This window comes from Leuresthes tenuis, unplaced genomic scaffold (genome assembly GCF_036924035.1).
Source record: "Leuresthes tenuis unplaced genomic scaffold, fLeuTen1.0.hap1 SCAF_9, whole genome shotgun sequence".
NCBI classification, from domain to species: Eukaryota; Metazoa; Chordata; class Actinopteri; order Atheriniformes; family Atherinopsidae; genus Leuresthes; species Leuresthes tenuis.
Window position 1 is genome coordinate 35,253,615 of NW_027325363.1, and position 17,017 is coordinate 35,270,631.

The 17,017-nt window shown below is 40.7% G+C and overlaps 1 protein-coding gene across 2 annotated transcripts in view; it reads left to right on the forward strand.

The window, feature by feature from the left end:
- Positions 1-17,017, forward strand: part of bcas3 (BCAS3 microtubule associated cell migration factor) — a 373,861-nt gene that overhangs the window by 75,229 nt on the left and 281,615 nt on the right. For both annotated transcript variants that reach the window (XM_072393158.1, XM_072393159.1), the window contains exon 14: positions 7,972-8,105. In XM_072393158.1, the coding sequence (XP_072249259.1) occupies positions 7,972-8,105 (134 nt within the window). The remainder of the gene's footprint in view (positions 1-7,971; positions 8,106-17,017) is intronic.

A 17,017-nucleotide genomic window follows, 5' to 3' on the forward strand; every position in this document is an offset into this window, starting at 1 on the left:
GGTTTAGTAACATGCCGGTCTAATGAATAGCCTGGCCCGTTGTGCCTGACCATTGAAGCAGCTGTGCCATGAAGGCAGCTCTCCATGGTGTAATAACTCTGTCTCTCCATCTTAGTGATGTGTGAAAGAAACCAGGCTGTTGCTGAAAAACCCTGGACCCACACGCACATGTTCAACACGAGGGGAATTTCCACACACAAGCAGCTTCACTCAGCCACGCATTTATAGCCACACATTTAGTATGGATTGAGTTGTGTCTTCACACCAAGATAGTAATTAGCACTCACAGTATTTACTGATTTAATCTCTCTGATGTAATTTACAGTATTAGTGCCATTTTAGTTTGTCTTTGTTTGCAGCTTCAGTTTAGACTTGTGTGGTATACCACACTGGCTCCAATAGCAGAGACTGACAAAAATACATTTTACACGTATTGATCACACAATACATTGTGATATGAGTACAGGTTGGGACAACTTGGGATTTCTTCCTGTATATGTTTATATGTCGTTAGAGCCAAAACTTTCAGTTAAATATATTTTTCACACTTACCAAGATATTTGTTTATTCCCTGGAGACTTTTTTGAGCTACAAAAAAAGAAAAAGAAAACAATCTTTCTTATTTGAGTGCCTGTATCTGAGAGAAATACCAGTGAAATTAGCCAGACTGATTACGGCCATGTCAGACCAACGATCCAAAAGATGGATTAAACTTTAATTTGTCAATATGACCCACCCTCTGTGAAAGCGGCTGTAATTTTGATAGTTACACCATGGTTTGGATATTTAGGACCAACCTCAAAGATTTAGCCATGATTCAACCAGGTCTCACAGCCTCTGGAAAACTTGACTGAGAAAAGACTTGCAATAGCACACCACTTGCCGAATGCTCACTAATACACTAGACACCTCAGAAGTGTGGAGTCTTTCTCAGCCCACACAGTGCGGTAAAACGTGGGCTATTTGTAACTGAGTGTTGCTGGGTGGCTTAGTGGGTAAGGATTTCAAATTTTCTTGTTCCCATTAATTAAGGAAAAATCTTTATTTTTACAAGGATAAATGGAAAAAGTGTCACTGCCTAAAAACCTCTTTACAGGATTTCATTTAATTTTTTTTCTTATTGATTCAAATTGAACACAGGATACAGTATGTCCACAGAACTGCAGTATTTATTCCACTGCACACCAAGTGAGCACAAGAGGAAAACCTGGTGAGTTACCGTAGATTAACCTAGAACAGGATCCAGTGTGTTCACGTTCAAAATTGCAAACTTCGTTGGAAGGCTAACCAATTTTTTACAATATACACATTATGAGAATGCTTTCATAGGAATCTTTGGAGTCATAGAATTTGATGCCAAGCACTACTGAAAAAATTTCAGTTTGCTCACTAGATTGTGTTCTCTTCTGGGGCTAGAGAAAAGGTGCAAATGTATAATATAAAATGGTTTTCAATGTCGTTCAAACTTTAAGTGGAGACTGCTTCTACTTATTTTAGACACTTTTAAATAAAAGTGTTATATTTGGCTTAGACAGGCACCAGAAAGGCACATTTATCCTCCTCAACAAAATTAATTTAGTAATTTGTAATGTAAACCAAAGCCAAATTAACTCATGGACAAGAGTCATCTATATGTTTGGCAACACCTTATTTTATACACATTTAGCATGAAAAAATAATTCAAACATAGCGAAAAGTATACATGATTAATTTGTATGAAAACTTTAATACCACGCTCTAAGAGATGGTTCAAAAGGTAATGCACGTCATTGTTGTAATGAATGTCGGTGTAGTAATACTTGTATAGTATTCATGGTAATACTATGCAAAATGTTCTTTAATTGGTTATTTTCTGAATACTACTTTGCATTAGGAAAGATGTTTCTAATGTTTTATGTATAGAGTTGTATGTATAGACAAACACCAATACAAAAGTAGCACTTGCATAACATTTTTCTTTTTTTTTTATGTGCAAAAAATGAGAGAAGCATCATTTTTATGCCTCTTAAGTCTGGCAGACCCTTCAGCTGTTGCAAGTTGAATTATTGTTTGTGACTTATGTTTGTGTGCTAATTTGTCAGAGATGGCATATTGTGTTTGTTTTTGACATCATTAAGAAAAAAGGATTTTGGATCACAGCATTCATTGACAATGTGCAAACATCTAAATCCAAATTAGCTTGATTTATGAAGCATAAAAAATAATGGATGTTCTCAATCCTTCTCTCACAGCTCCCTTTTTGTCTTTTATGTCCACGTACAATGGAAACATTGTGAATTCTTAAGTCGGACTAACAGGTTTCTAACAGGATCTCAATAGTTAACAAAGTGAACAGAAATTCAAGAGAGACCATGTAAATGCAAGTAGATTACCTCGCCTGTGTCACTGTTTGCTCAAAGAAGGGATTACCTTCTGATCACATCCCAAAGTCTTTATCAGAAGATTTTGGAGGGGGGCAATTCGTTTCGGGGCTTTTTAAACACAGCATCAAAAGAACCCTGGTGTTAAAGTTATCTATAGGATGCTGTGAGAACATGTTTACCCCATGTTGTGAAACCACAGGAAAAAAAAATACAATCTAGAAGGCTCAGAGAATTTGGATTAGAGGTAGCTTTGGCAGACTATCTCTTGCAGGTGAAGTTTGAACATAAGCTTTCTTAACGTTTACACCTGTCTATGTAGCCTTATCATCAGTGTTGTACTCATTGGATAGTCCTCTCGCCTGTTACAAAAAAGAAAGCACCCTTTTCTGGAAATACATTCCACCAGGAAGTTGGCAAATATGTAAATGCTCCATAAAAGTGGACTTAAGTGGTGTGTTTTCCGCTTAAATTGATGAAAGAATGAGCCCAAAGCTCTGCCTTGAGAACAGTCACGCTTTGTGAAGTTGACCGCTATGCTGCCTGCCCTTGTGTATCGGCACAACTTTAAAGCCAGGTGACCTTTGCCCTGTTAACAGAGCTGACGTTCCAACAAAATAATATCAAACTAATAGCAGCTTGTCTTCTAAGTTAGCCACACAAACACCTTTAGTCATATCTATTAATATCTAAGTGCTCACATGTGGTCTGCCTGTGGAGCGCAAAGGAAAACACAACTCTTGGTTTCAGCCCACTGTACATCAAATGAACCATGAGCACCTTTATCCCTTTTTTCCTTCTTGTTGTTTTGGCTGATTTTCTTTGCAGCTTTCACCCTCTTTTGTCTGCTTCTTACCCTTTTCGACTTCTAAGAGCCTTCTTTTTTTCCAATTGAGAATAATGTATGGACATGTTTCAGGGTGTTAGAGAAGAGCAGAGTTTGCCATGACATAGGCACTGTGGTTGTCAAAACTTGAATAAGGTACAGTGTAGTTGCTGACAAATGCCTCGTACCAAACAGTCAAAGCAGGATAACAAAAGCATAAAATGCAAAAACAATGTTGGAATTATGTATGTACCTGTATGATAATTATGTAATTATATGATATATTTTTGCTAGAAAAGTCTCAAAATGATAATAATTTTGAAGCTAAGCTTTTTGATTTGTAACCTGTGTTGATCATTTTCTTAGTTGATTTGTAATTACTCTGACTGCACCCTCTCTGCTGTATTAGAGTTGGTTTATTTTGGCTTACTATGAAACCGAGCAGATATATAATATATATATATATATATAAAACCGCTTATATGTTAGAGTAGGACTACCGTGGTTATAGAATTATAAGCATCAACACCTGGATTGGTGGGATAATATTAATTAGAATGCAGAGTTATTCTGTATTTGATATGTTCAGCAAGCTTGCATCTATATACAGATACACAGAAAATCCTTTTCATCCCTGTACATTGCCACCATTGTAGACAAAGCCTCATCTTATGATGGGTAGTCTTTCATTTGTGTTTTGGCTCATTTGCTCAGAAGTTTATGCATCCTAGTAACAGTAAAGCAATCTAGATCCTCCAAGTACTCCATCTTGTAAGCTTTATGCCTTCCACATGGTTATAATTTGAGATTTTCTCGATTTTCAAAGCTTTTTTTTTAGCTTAGTGCTGTTAATTAAAAAGTGCACTAGTTCTGTTGTGGCCCTCTATGTTGCCAACTAGAGAAATCACCGTCTGTTTTCTTCGCCATTTCCATTTCTTTCTTTGCCTTTCTGTAACTCTCCCTCCCTTCCTCTACTACTCTCTTGTCCCATCTGCCTTTGTCATGTATAAAGCTAACTCAACCACTTTGTAAATTAATCATCCTCCCTCTATTAATGGGATTGAGCAGCTGTTTTCTGTTTGGATGGTCAGAGATGGAACAGCAAAGCCAGCAGCAAAACAAAACAATAAGACTTTTTTGGGGAAAAAATTAGAATGCAAAAAAAGATATTTCTGGAAATGATTATATCATTTCCCTCATGTCCCATATGGATGCATGTCTCGCACACATGGCAAATTAGAGGTCACTCTTCCAGTTTAGTGCTTCTCTGAGTGTGTGCTAGCGATTTTGGTACTAAAACATTGTAAATAACACTGTAACCCTTAGGACAAGGTGTTATAAATAGGACGTGTCAATCCCTGCTCTGGCCAGCCTCTGGTTTCCCTGAAACCCTCTCTTTTCACCCGCCGAGTGGCTAAGCTGCTTTTTAATTTGGCCTTCCTGCGGGCTAACCGACTGACGCCTCTCGGCGAGTGCGTCTGTATTTCAACATTGCCACAAAATCCCCAATCCATGGGCACTCACACTCGCACAACTCAAGGCTCTCTGAGCTGTTGTTTTTTTGGAGCCTCGACTCTACCATCAGCAGAGGAGAACCGTTTGCCCAGTGTGGAACTCAGCAGCCAAGTCTCAACTGGCCAGACTCTCCAGTCACCGAGTGGGCAGGGCTGGACCAAAACAGAGAGAAGAGGAAGAATGAAAGAAGTTGGGGAGAGAGCGTTTGAGAGCCAGAGGAAGCTCCCAGATAAACAGACCACAGCGCCTCAACTCCTAATCACCCCGCGCTTCCGTTTCCAGACTCTATAATTAGAAGGGCCCCGTCCCTTTTTTCTCCATATCCCCAGTTGACGCAAATGCTTCTTGTGGCTTGGCACCTCGTTTGGGGTGTGGGTTTTCAAGAGTTTACAGGCCCTGGGCCTTAGCTCTCTGGCTTTCTGGTCGCTCTGATACAGCATGAATACCTAACCACTGTCTCAGTTCACTTTTTGCTTGGTTTGTCTTTTGCTTTCGTCCTTCCATCTCTGATAATCGGCACAAACCAGTCTCTCATCTATTCTGTACCTCTCTCATTTGACCTCTTTTTCATTCCAAAATAGAAGCACTGCTCAAAGAAAGGAAAAAATATGAATATGCAAAATTTTGAAAAAGCATAGTTAGCTTTTTTTTTCCAGCGGGAAGTGTTTTCCATCTCCCTCGCACATGTTGCTGAATCTTTTAATCTCATGCCACTCCAGCCTCCTCTTTTCACTTTTGACATGCCACCCAATAAAGCCCTGCCACTAATTAAAACCTACCTCAGCTTCCACATAAAAGATTCTGGAAAAACTCAGAAGAAAATGACTAACTGCTTAAATAACATTTATGTCTTGGGAGTACACAAAAAGACAGAGACTGGACACATTCTCTATCAGCAAGGTTTCGACATTATGGATTTTGTGGGTCTGTATGTAACATCTCAAAAGTCTTATGGGGATGGGTTTTGGGTTGTATTTAAATAATAGGACTTTCCTAGTCAAGCCAGTTTAGATCTGGGTTTGTGCCGGTGTGGTTTGTTGAGCTTGTTGTTTATGGTGAGGCCTGTACTTTTTGGAGTTTGACAAGCTTCAAATAAAATGGGACCAAATGAATGGGCCTGTCAGCGTTGGTTACACTTGCACTGAGCTGCGGTTCAGTGTGTCATTGATTCTCAATGTGCATGCACACAACCATAGCATGTACTGCCGAATGAATTCATAGATAGTCTCCTTTACAGGCACTCATCATCTTGTCTGTCCTTGCAGAATCACACAACTTGAGCCCTGTATTTAACCAAACCGAGCTATCCTGCAACAGAAAGCTGCATTTTATGACAGCAACAAACGATAGCTGGTTTAATAGACTGGTTTGTTTGTTTTAAAGGCGCAGTAATTCTGTGATGCTGTCTCGCATATGTCCTGCACAGCTGGTAATGTTGGCAGCAGTTGTGTGGTCCACTGAAGTGAAATAAAGTTTAAATATTGTTGTTGGCCTTACTTTAATGCAGTTTACTTGTGGGCCTCTGTTAGTTTTTAAATATATATACATATGTACACACTACTCACAAAAAGGTAGGGATATTTGGCTTTCAGGTGAAATTTATGGAAAATGTAAAAAATAATTTATGGAATGTAAAAAAGTTCATGCTACAGTATATCATGAAATCAGGGCATTTAAGTAGAAGCATGCACTGGTGATTTCCTCACCTCAAACAATTTATTGAAAAAAAAAAAATGTCACTGTCTCAATAACTTGTCATGTGCCTTTGAGCATCAATTACAGCTTGACAACGACGTCTCATGCTGTTCACTTATTGTCTGCTGAGGCATGGCATCCCACTGTTCTTGAAGGGCGGCCCTCAGGTCATTGAGGTTCTGGGGTACAGAGTTACGAGCCTCTCCACGGTGACTCAGCTGATCCCATAGGTTTTCTGGAGAAAGTGCAGACCACTCCATCTGAGGTACCCCAGCCTCCAGCAGCCGTTCCCTAACGATGTGACCTCGATGAGCTGTAGCATTGTCGTCCATGAAGATGAAATCAGGGGCACAATGACTGGATTGATGATGTTATTCAGGTAGTATGGGCTTGTCACTGTATCATTCACAAAGTGTAGGGCAGTTCTGTACTGACTAGCCTCACCTGCCCACACTATAACACCACCACCGCCAAAGGCTCGTCTGGTGACAACAGTGGCTGATGCATAGCGCTCTCCTTGATGTCTCCAACATCGTTGGCAGCCATCATCTCTGCTCAACGTGAACCGACTTTCATCAGAGAACAGCACTGAGTCCCACTGGTCCAGCATAAATGCTCCCTGGCCCATGCAGGACGATGACACCTGTACCCGGTGGTGTGGTCAGGTACCCTTGCAGGACGTCTAACATGCAGACCGTCTGATGTAAACAGTTTCGAATGATCTGACGTGACACTTCGGTGTCTCTCACCTCCCTTAAATGTGCCTGGAGTTGAGTAGCAGTCATCATCCGGTTCCGCGAGGCGCTGTTCACAATGAAGTGGTCATCAGTGTAGGATGTGGCCTAAGGACGTGTACTTTTATGCCTTTCTGCGACTCTTCCAGTCTCTCTGTATCTCTGTTGCAACCTGCTGATGACACTCTAAGCTCAGTGGCCACATCCATCTGAGAACATCGTGTTTGAAGACTCGCAATGGCGAGGTACTGTTGATCAATTGTTAGGGGTCATCTTGGTCTCATGATGTCAAAATGTAAACAGAATGATGAGGAGGGCTGTTTAAATACCAATTCTAATTGAACCAGGAAATATCTGAAACTGATATCATTAAATCAAATTTAAGGTATTCTATGGAGACTTTGGGAAGCACATCAGCTAAGTTGGGAGACTAACTCAAGAGCATGTGATCACGGCCCAGTAAATGCCGTTTTGTTGCATTTTTTCTGTTAAACATGCAGGTTCCAAATCCAATTCAAAATCAAATTGAAGATGTTATCAAGGGTTCTTCTCCTGCACTTGTCTGTAGTTTCTAGTGTCATTATTTTGAGAGCCCAACATAAACTTCACTGTGTAATGACTCTAGAAATGTAATTATGATGATAGGAATCCAGCATGCAAATGTATCCGTGCTCAACCTCTGTGCTAAACCTGACAAACATGCACTTAGTTGTTTTTTTTGTCATCATTGTGAAGACAAAGTACAAATAGAATACTTGGAATTTACGGCACAACAAAACAAAGTTTGTATTGAAACTGACTGTGGGAGTGATTCCTAATAGTGACAGTGTGCTCTTTGTAGGAATACTACTGGTGACTGCAGACACATTTGGCCATGACTTTCACGTCTTCCAGATCCTCACACACCCCTGGGCATCATCGCAGAGTGCTGTTCACCATCTTTACACCCTACATCGTGGGGAGACTGAGGCCAAGGTCTGACACAAACACACTCTTCAGCACTCTTCAAATCACTATAATTTGTTGAGGTGTGTAAAAGATTGACAGAACTGAGAGTGAACAACTAAAATTTTGAGTACACCAAATGTTTTGTTGTATGATGCTATAGCAACACCATGCACTCCTAACATCTAAGGTACTGACGACCCAGTGAATTACTTTTGTTTGATGGGCAATGTATCTACAGCATCAACATATGTATATTTATAGAATAAATATTTAGTTAGTTTCTCTCCTACAATCTTATGTAAAATATTTAGGTAAGTACAGTTTCCTAAAGAATATCAATTCTGTAAAAGCATTTGAACAACGATATAATAGCTATGAAAAGCCAAACTACGATCGGCCTGATGACACGATTAGCTAACCTGCCATGGTACTTACAGCCAGTGATGGCATGTTTATCCTTGTCAGGGGGCTGTTCGAAGGTTTTAGTGTTTTTTTGCCTTGTGTTTAATCAGGCTTTAGCTAAAGAACATAATATAAATAATAAAAATGGCAACCATAAACTTTGACAGAACATCTCAAAAACAAAAATCAAGAAGGGTAATGCTTCCAAATTATATAAAATTTCCCTTACAGAAAATGTTGATCAATGAGTCCTTTATCCCATTTTCCAATTTGCACATATTTTAAAAACAGAGTTTCAGAACATTTTATAGGTTGTAAAGGATTGAAAATGGTCATTTGTTGAATTTGCAGCATGAGGAGGTCATATTTAATGCAACCAAAAACCTAAAAAAAAGAATGTGGTCAGTCAGAAACATCCACGTACTTGTCAGAGGTCATTTTCACACCTTTAGAAACCCTAAAGGGGCCGACCAGCTCTCTCCCCATGATTCTGGCCCAAAACATGATTCCGCTACCTCCTTGCTGACGTCGCAGCCTTGTTGGGACATGGTGGCCGTCCGCCAACCATCCACTACCATCCAGGGTTACACGGTACTCATCAGTGAGCAAGACGGCTTGAAAATGAGTCTTCATGTATTTCTGGGCCCACTGCAGCCATTTCGGCTTGTTAGCATTGCTTAGGAGTGGCCAAATAGAGGGTTTCAGCATAACTGCAAGCCTCTGGAGGATCGTACACCTCGATGTTCGTGGGACTCCAGAGGCACCAGCAGCTTCAAACACCTGTTTGCTGCTTTGTAATGGCATTTTAGCAACTGTTCTCTTAATCCGATGAATTTGTCTGGCAGAAACCTTCTTCATTGTGCCTGTATCTGCCCCAACCCGTGTGTATTCTGAGTCAGACACAAATCTCCTAACAGTATGATGATCACGCTTAAGTGTTCATGAAATATCTAAGGTTTTCATACCTTTTCAGAAGCAGAGAGAGCCTTTTTCTTTTCCATATTGCTTGAAATTTGTGATCTGTTTAATAATTTGGCACTTTGAATTGCCTTGTGTAAAAATTGTGCTCTACAAATAAACTTGCCTTGCCTAATGCAGAGGGTCCTTCTTCAGTAGTTTTTCCTTTAATTGAGCTCACCTGGCAAACTAGTTATCACAGGTGTGTGAGATTGAGTTCAGTGATCCAAAGAGCCCTGAGACGTAATACCATTCACGAGTTTAATGGAAAACAAAAAATGGAATCTTTATGACACTTAACTACAATTTGCATAATGATTTGAAATGCAGTGTATATTGGTTATATTCTTCAGTGAAATTAAGCTTCTTAATGTTTAAAAGTAAGATGCTTTTGATAAATATTGATATTATGGTGTCGTTGGATTCATTGTGAAATCTTGACTACCGTAATCTTACATTCAAGCAACTTCAAAGGGATTTTATATCTGAAAACATTCACTATGGTTGTATAGTTAAGTTATTGTCTTATTGTCCTATTATTATCCTCTAAACACAGATCAAACAAATCTTAACTTTTTTAAAAAAGTGAGACTTGCTAAATTGACATGAGCTAGAGGGATTGGTTTGATTTAAGGGGAACAAAAGAAGATGAGTTACCATCATCTCTGAAAAAGGAATATTCAACAACTCTTAATTTCTCTGCATAGCATGCTGAGACTTTGCTTTTTAAAGGTAGAAGTGGTTACTCAACAAAAGTACTTCAGGCCTTGTTCAGTTCAGGATTATTGACTGGAAAAACACACAATCACACACATGCACTCTCACAGCCTGTCTGTAGTCCAGCATGCTGACCGACTGCACACTGAGCCTGCTTTGATCTAACCCGCTGTAAACACTGAATGCCAGCCGCAGCCTAGTGTTGTGGCCAGAGGTTATCACCATGCACTCACTTACATGCACACAGATACACGCTCACACTCAGAAACACAGTTGAGAGTGATAAAGTCTTCAGTAAGGTGGGTGGAGAGACGCCTTATCTGTCTCCAGCAACCAAACATGCAGCCGGCTTCCAGTGACCCGAGGCCAGGTAAACAGACCTGCAGCTGATAACAGCTGGGAAGAGGCTGAGGGCGGAGCAGAATGTGGACTTGAGTCATGGGGCAAACCAGTGTGTGATAGTCAGTGAGGTTAGAGAGGTGGTACTCTTTTATCACTAAACTTTACAGTCCTGTGGCCGTATTTACAAAGCTTTTTATCTTACCGCTAGGAGTGCTCCTAACTCGCGCTAAAACATTTTACGTAGGAGTTTTTCCTTAAAAGTAATTCACAAAGCCTCTGAGACCTACTCATACTAACGATAAATCACTAAGCGTTAACTAAGAGTGACGCACCGTTGCTATGGATCATGTCGATTCTCGTGCACGACTTTAGAAGCGCTCAGTACGGTGTTTGGTTGTTTGAGTGCAGACGGTCTTGGTGAAACTCTATCGCAACATCCCACAAACAAGGCCACTAAATCAATGAAAAATGAGGAAATAGCCTAGGCTACAATTGAACTCCTATCAAATAGTTACGAACAGTGCAGTTAGCAGAATACACGCATTACAAGTTTGTGCAGAATACAATAATGACGTTATGCACGTTAAAGAGAGAGAGAGAAAACAAACAATACAAATACAATTGCATTAAATCAACGAGGTAATTACCCTGTAAATGATCAATTATCCAATGAGCATATTTCCAGCATTTAAACCCTTTGAATATCAGCCGTTCAAGTCCTCCTTCATGATGTGTGAAACAAGTGAAGACACTGTCAAACGCAAGCGAAAGCCCTATTGGTCCCAGCACCAATTATTACTGCTGGCCCAGTTTGTGCTGGAGAGGAGAGGGACAATTAAGGGGAAATTTGGCTCTGGGTAAACAGTAAACAATAAAAAATATGGATTCAAATAAAATAAAAGGCAACAACGAGCCAATACAATGTTTTTAGGCATAGGGCTAAGCGTAATCTGCTTAAACACATACATGTTACAGTTGAACTGCGCTCCCGGTTGTGGAGATAGTGTCAAGAGCCACGTTTTGCAGGGACAGCCAATGTCACCCAGCAAGTGAAATCCAACTGGTACATGGTGCCTCTGAAAAAGCTGCCTCAGACCGCTCGCCATTAAAATATGCGAATCATGGGTAGATCCAGGCCACTTTGCAACAAAAACAACCTTCGTGTTGATGGACTGTCTTTCAGTTGACAAACGCATCCTCATCTATTGATGGCGCATTCATTTTGATATGCGTCCCGTCAATAGCACCGACCACACCGGGCATGCCTGCAATTGCCGTAAAGTTGGGTTTGATCCTGTGTAGTTGCTGATTGTCCAAAGGAAACCGGATAAACTGTTGTATGATATGTGGTCTAGAGAGTGTGGTGATGGTTTGGTTTATGGCATGGCTGACTGATGGTTATATTCCTAAATCGTCTGCACTGCAAAGTTGCATTTTTCCTGTTGCTAAATATCGTAGTGTTGCCAAACATTTCTTCTTCGGACTGATCGGGTTATTTCTGTTGATGGGGGACGTTATTCTATCTTGCTGCAACCATTTTCTGATTCTTTTGTGAATAACCTACTGAGTTAGGAGTCCTCTCGAGGACTTTTAAGCTCTCCAAGAGTTAGGTGCTACTTTTAGGCCTAAAATCCTTTATGAATTGCTCTTAGTGAAAAAGATTAGGAGTCCTAAATTTGAGACTGACACGCCCATTATTTTTAGGAGTTTCTCCTAAATTCGCCAGTTACGTGCTACTTTTAGTCCTAAGATCCTTTGTGAATAGGCCACTGCACCATAAACAGTGATTATAGTAATATGAGTACTGTTATGTACTCTTTCATTTCCAAGGTTTTTAAAAATATGTACTGAAAAAAAGCTGTATGTGTATATATATATATATATATATACATATACTTTTTACACGCATATGAACTTAAGTAACATCCAATTCTTAGCACAGTAATGTTGGAACAGGAACGGGCCATCGCCAAACTGTTTCCACAAAGTTGGGAGCATGAAATTCAGAGTTCCTTTCACTGGAACTAAGGGGCCAAGCCCAGCTCCGTAAAAACAACCCCACACCACAACCCCCCCTCCACCAAACTTTACACTTGGCACAATGCAGTCAGACAAGTACCGTTCCCCTGGCAACTGCCAAACCCAGACTCCTCCATCAGATTGCCAGATGGAGAAGTGTGATTCGTCACTCCAGAGAACGCGTCTCCACTGCTCTAGAGTCCAGTGGCGGCGTGCTTTACACCACTGTATCTGATGCTTTGCATTGCACTTGGTGATGTATGGCTTGGATGCAGTTACCATGGAAACCCATTCCATGAAGCTCTCTACGCACTGTTCTTGAGCTAATCTGAAGGTCACATGAAGTTTGGAGGTCTGTAGCGACTGACTCTGCAGAAAATTGCTGACCTCTGTGCACTATGCGCCTCAGCATCCCCTGACTCTGCTCTGTCATCTTACGTGGCCTACCACTTTGTGGCTGAGTTGCTGTCGTTCCCAATCACCCTATCACGGTATCACGTTTGGATTCACTGAGCTCCTGAGAGCGAGCCATTCTTTCACAGATGTTTGTAGAAGCAGTCTGAATGCCGAGGTGCTTGAATTTATACACCTGTGGTCATGGAAGTTATTGGAGCACCTAAATTTAATTATTTGGATATGTGAGTGAATACTTTTCGCAATATAGTGTATGCATTACATTTTCCAACATTTCATTATCTGTTGATCAAATACTAACTGTACAAAAAAACTATGTACACCTATAATTCCATAGGAATTAAGAGGGTAGGTAACAGCCAGGCAAATGCGCTCCATTAACTGATTATCAGCCAGTTTTACTGCCTCTATGAAAGCATAAGTTTGGTTAGTGTCCTGCATTTAGGTGTGTTTTAACACAAAGCAGTAAAAACAGCAGCAATGATTTTAGAAAGTTTTTCCTGCTCATCAATCTAGTAATTGTTTTGGCAAATTCCAAATGATTTGGAGTCTATCATTCAAAAGTGAGAAAGATTATTCACAACTGCAAAGATAGTTGCAAATTTTTTCATGAGTGGATGTCCCAGCAAGTTCACACCAAGGTCAGATAATGCAATCGCAGAGAAATTGCAGTCAAGAGCAAAAACTCAGACACTGCAGGTCTCAGTTAGTCAGTTTTGTGTTGAAGTTCTTGACAGTATAATTAAAATAAGATAAGATAAAATAAATAAGATAAAATAAGATTGATAAGTGACAACCTCTTCGCTCTCACAAGAACATCTCAACACGGCTTAGGCTGGAAGATTGCATCTGAACAAACCACAAGACCTCTTGAGTAGTATTCTAGAGAAACAAGACTAAAGTGGAGATTTTGGCAATACTTCACAGTGTGACGTCAGGTAAAAACTGAGCACAGCATATCTGTACAGACACCTCATACCAACTCTCAAACTTTGGCGGAGATGGAGTTGAGTCAACTATGAACTAAGTATACCAAAGTATTCTGGAGTCGAATGTTAGACCTGATAGCTAAAGCTTGTCCAAAACTGGATCATACAGGACAATGACACCAAGCACAACAGCACATCTATAACAGAATCGCTGAAGAAAAGAATCAAGTCCAGACCTCAACTGGATCGAAAAGCAGGACTTTCAAGAGAGATATACATAAACAAATGCCTGCAAACCTCAATGATATAAAGCAATATTGCAAAGAAGAGACTGAGAATGCTGTCATACAGAATTATTGCTGTTAAAAGTGGTTGTACAACTCTTTGAATCATGACTTGTACTTTGTTTTTCACACACACTGCTTCTAAATTGACTGAGTTTAGGTGTGCTGTTGGCACATGACATATTCCACAGTGTTAATATGTATATGTTTTCATCTAAGGTTGTGTTTACTTAATTCTAAGAGCTAGTGATGATCAGATATTAACATTTACAGCAATGCTCTTGTTTAAAACCATTAAACTTCAACTCAGGTTCTGAGTTGGGGGACTGAGGGACTGGAGCCTATACCAGCTGTCATTGGGTAAGAGGCTGGGTACACCCTGGATGGGGCGCCAGTCCATCACAGAGACAAACAACCTTTCCGCAAAATCTACGCTCACTCTCACTCCTAGGGACAATTTAGAGTCACCAATTAACCTAACATGCATGTTTTTGGTTGGTGGGAAGAAGCCGGAGTACCCTGAGAGAACCCACACATACACAGGGAGAACATGCAAACTCCACACGGAAAGAACCAGCTGGGAATTGGTCAGTGTCAGTGATTTGATATATACACTCTGTAATAGGCATTTCATTTGTTTAAAATGACTTTGTTACATCACAGATCTGCAGTCTTGACAACTATAAAGCCCCTTGTTCATATTCCTTGTGTTTTTCACATCATCCATACATTTCGTTGTATTTAAAGTCTATTGTCCTCTTTCTTTGGTTTTATCTCTCTTTACAGCTCTGTCACATTCTCGTTATTCCTTAAGAGGTCTTTTCAGGTGAACAGGGCTGCATAGTTTCTTCAACTTGTGTCATTGACTCAAGAAGAAAAACAGAAGCATTAATCACATCTCACTGATCTCCTTATCTGTCACGGATTTCATCAAGTACTCTTTAAGGACAGGAGTAAGACCTTTTGGAATCTCTGGAATGTGCTACCTTGACATGAACACCTCCACATCATGTGACCTGCATACATTGGCATTCCATGTTTTGAAGATAACAAGTGACAACTGTTAATATCTGCATGGTTATTGCATTGTGAATGTGAAATCACAGCGATCTTTCAGGTATTCCTCCACCTGATCAAAATGGATATGAAAAAAAATCTAGGTACTTATGTGCAGTTGAAGTTCTGACAGGTCTATTATGGCCAATTACGACACACACAAAGCAGCCCTTCATCATTTGCAAGCCATCCCTAATCAGCCACAGAACAGGTCAAGCCTCCTCGGTCCCTCATTTTTGTGAAGTACAGCTACCGTCTGGTATGCAGAGGATGCCCCATTAACTGTCCTTGCAGGGGGCAATTACCTAGTCTGACCTGGCAAAAGATTAAAGAGGCCTGTAGGTATAGAGCTGTCTCTCTGACTGGCTGACCAAAGAGCTTGACATTCCTCATCTTAAAGTTCTCTTGTGCTGTTGGCTTTCATTTTTTTCCTTTAGTCCTGTCAATGATCTGTCCAGCTTTTGTTCTTTTTCTAATACAGCATACAAACACTAATAATTCTGTCACTTTACTCGTTGTCCAATTTCATTTACACTCCCCTTAGCTTGTATTGTCTCGTGCAGCCTCTCTGTCTGGTTTCCTGCATTTCTAACATGCTCAGGGAGATCCTATCTTGTCAAGTGTCTGCTTCCTAAGAGTTTAAAGAGGAGGACTATCAACTCCTTTGTTTTTCGTTAGTCATGTATGTTTTTTTTTACCACCAAAGAGGATCAAATGAGAGTGTCACCTTTTGAAAAGTTATTGTCTAATCCTCTCAACCTGTTAGATGCTGTCATGCACCTCAGACAGATTTGTTTGTGAGATAAACACTTCAACCCAGTCACACTAATGCTTGCTGGCCCCTAACCCTCCTCTGTCCAGCTGCATCCCCACCCCCTTAGCTATGATTGATAGCAACATCACTCCTGCTGCCATCCCTCCGCTACAACCTCTGTCTCTAACTATAGAGGAGGTTGGAGCTGAGCTCAGGAGACTTCAGTCACGGAGGGCTGCAGGCCCAGATGGAGTCTGTCCAAGGATTCTGAGGGACTGTGCTGGTCAAAGAGCAGTCCATCTTCAGAGGCTCTTCAATTTGAGCCTTCAGATGAAAAAAGTCCCAGTGCTGTGGAAAACTTCTTGTCTGATACCAGTGCCCAAATTAGGGCAACCGGTGAAGCTGAATGACTACAGACTGGTGGCTTTGACATCTCTTATCATGAAGACCTTGGAGAGACTCCTTATTCATAGCATGAGACTGCAGGTTGCTGAGGATATTGACCCCCTCCAGTTTGCCTACCAGAAACACACAGAAGTGGAAGACGCGATTCTGTACATGCTGCATCGGGCATATGCTTATTTGGATGTGCCTGGTTCATATGTGAGAATCACGTTCTTTGACTTCTCCAGTGCCTTCAACACCATATGGCCTCCCATACTGAAAGACAAGGCTCTAGGTATGGGTGTGGCCCCCTCCCTGATATTATAGACTATCTGACTACGAGACCACAGTATGTCAGGATGGGGAGATGTGTTTCTGGAAAACTAGAATTAAGTATTGGGGCTCCGAAGGGTACTGTTTTGGCTCCTTTTCTTTCACCCTGTACACATCAGACTTAAGGTACAACTCAGTTCCTGCCACATACAGAGTACAGGGACCTTGTGGAGTCCTTCAATGGCTGGACCAAAAAGAACTGTTTGCTCCTGAACAATACATAAACCAAAGAGCTGGTGGTGGACTTCAGGAGATCTAGAACTCCATACCAGTCAGTCTGCATTGATGGAGGGGAGATAGAGACTGTTCAGACCTGCAAATACCTGTGGGTGGTGCTGGATAATAAAC